The sequence below is a fragment of the Charadrius vociferus genome, unplaced genomic scaffold, assembly GCF_000708025.1.
Source record: "Charadrius vociferus isolate BGI_N301 unplaced genomic scaffold, ASM70802v2 scaffold1125, whole genome shotgun sequence".
NCBI classification, from domain to species: Eukaryota; Metazoa; Chordata; class Aves; order Charadriiformes; family Charadriidae; genus Charadrius; species Charadrius vociferus.
The window spans coordinates 189,716-191,475 of NW_009648274.1; the positions used below are offsets into that span (position 1 = coordinate 189,716).

At 66.6% G+C, this 1,760-nt stretch overlaps 1 protein-coding gene across 1 annotated transcript in view; it reads left to right on the forward strand.

Moving 5' to 3' along the window:
* Window positions 1-1,683, forward strand: part of LOC104285993 (SH2 domain-containing adapter protein F-like) — a 7,175-nt gene extending 5,492 nt beyond the window's left edge. The window contains exons 3-6 of the mRNA XM_009884522.1: window positions 34-172; window positions 1,180-1,299; window positions 1,353-1,398; window positions 1,519-1,683. Coding sequence (XP_009882824.1) covers window positions 34-172; window positions 1,180-1,299; window positions 1,353-1,398; window positions 1,519-1,683 — 470 coding nt within the window. The remainder of the gene's footprint in view (window positions 1-33; window positions 173-1,179; window positions 1,300-1,352; window positions 1,399-1,518) is intronic.
* Window positions 1,684-1,760: the final 77 nt, after the last annotated feature.

Sequence of the window (1,760 nt, forward strand, 5' to 3'; positions counted from 1 at the left end):
GGTGGGGTGACACCCCTCCCTTTGCCCCCGCAGTGCAGTTTGAGAGCCCCGAGCGCTCCCCCAGCCTGTCCCGGCAGCTGCCGCGGTCCCCCCGACCCACCGCGGGCGCCAGGCTGGGCTGTCCCCCCAGCCCCAGGCACGTGGACACCTCGCTGCCCCTGGAGAAGCAGGCGTGAGTCTGGGGTGTCCCTCCTCCACGGGGTAGCATCAACATCCTGATGCCACATCCTGGCATGGAGACAGCCCTCTGGGGTGGAGGGTCCCCCACAGATGGGTCCCCGTAAAGTGGAGGGTGCCCCATGGCGTGGTTGGTCCCTTTGATGTGGTTTGGTGCCCCATGGCAAGGATGGGTCCCCGTGGGGCGGAGGGTGCCCCGTGGCATGGTCCTTTTGACATGGTTGGGTGCCCCATGCCATGGTTGGTCCCTTCGATGTGGTTGGGTGCCCCATGGCATGGATGGGTCTCCACGGTGTGGAGGGTGCACCATGGCATGGATGGGTCCCCATGGGGTGGAGGATGCCCCATGCCATGGTTGGTCCCTTCAACGTGGTTGGGTGCCCCATGGCATGGATGGGTCTCCACGGTGTGGAGGGTGCGCCATGGCATGGATGGGGCCCCATGGGGTGGAGTATGCCCCATGCCATGGTTGGTCCCTTCAACGTGGTTGGGTGCCCCATGGCATGGATGGGTCTCCACGGTGTGGAGGGTGCACCATGGCATGGATGGGTCCCTATGGGGTGGAGGGTGCCCCATGCCATGGTTGGTCCCTTCAACGTGGTTGGGTGCCCCATGGCATGGATGGGTCTCCACTGTGTGGAGGGTGCCCAACGGCATGGATGTGTCCCTAAGGCCTAGAGGGTCCTTATGACATGGATGGTCCCTTTGGCATGGATAGGTGCCCCATGGCACAGTGTCCCTGATGTAGATGGTGCCCCATGGCACAGACAGGTCCCTGTGGGGTGGGTGGGTCCTCACACTGCAGTGAGTTCCCCGCGTTGCTGATGGGTCCGAGTGGTGGGGACGGTGTCCCATGGCGTGGAGGGTGCCCCACGGTGGCCGCAGCGCTGTGTTTTGGGGTACCACTTACCAGGTGCCAGGGTGAGGCACGCTGGGGTGCCAAACACTGGTGTGCCACACTCTGGGGTGCCACGTGCCGGGATGACACACACCACCACGCAGGTGGTACCACGGCCCCATTGGGCGGGCGGGCGCCGAGACGCTGCTGGCGCTGTGCCGCGAGGGCAGCTTCCTGGTGCGGGACTGCGAGACCAGCCCTGACGACTACTCGCTCTCGCTGAGGTGAGTGTGGGGCTGCTGGGGGGGACACGGGGACAGCCCTGGGGACAACCCAGGCACGGAGTGGCCGTGGTGGGGACACCTGGGCAGAGGGGCTGGGCTGTGAGCATCCACGTGCTGGCGTGCATTTGCACGTTTCCCCCATGATCCACGTTGATGCGCACACGCATGTGCAATGGTGGCCGGGCCGTGCGCCGCGTGCCTCAGTTTACCCTCCCAAAGGAGCAGCCCAAAAAAAACGGTAAACAGATTTTGGGGCTGGCCCGCGCCGGAGCCCCCTTCCCCTCGGTGCCCGAGGCCGTGCGACACTACACGGCGCGGGCGCTGCCCGTCCGCGGCGCCCGCCACCTCTCCCTGCTCTACCCCGTGGCCGCGCAGCCCCTGTGAGCCCAGCGCTGATGAGGACCCCCCCCCAGCTGTGCCCCCCACCCCGTCCCGCCCGCGAAGCACCCCCACTAAACCCC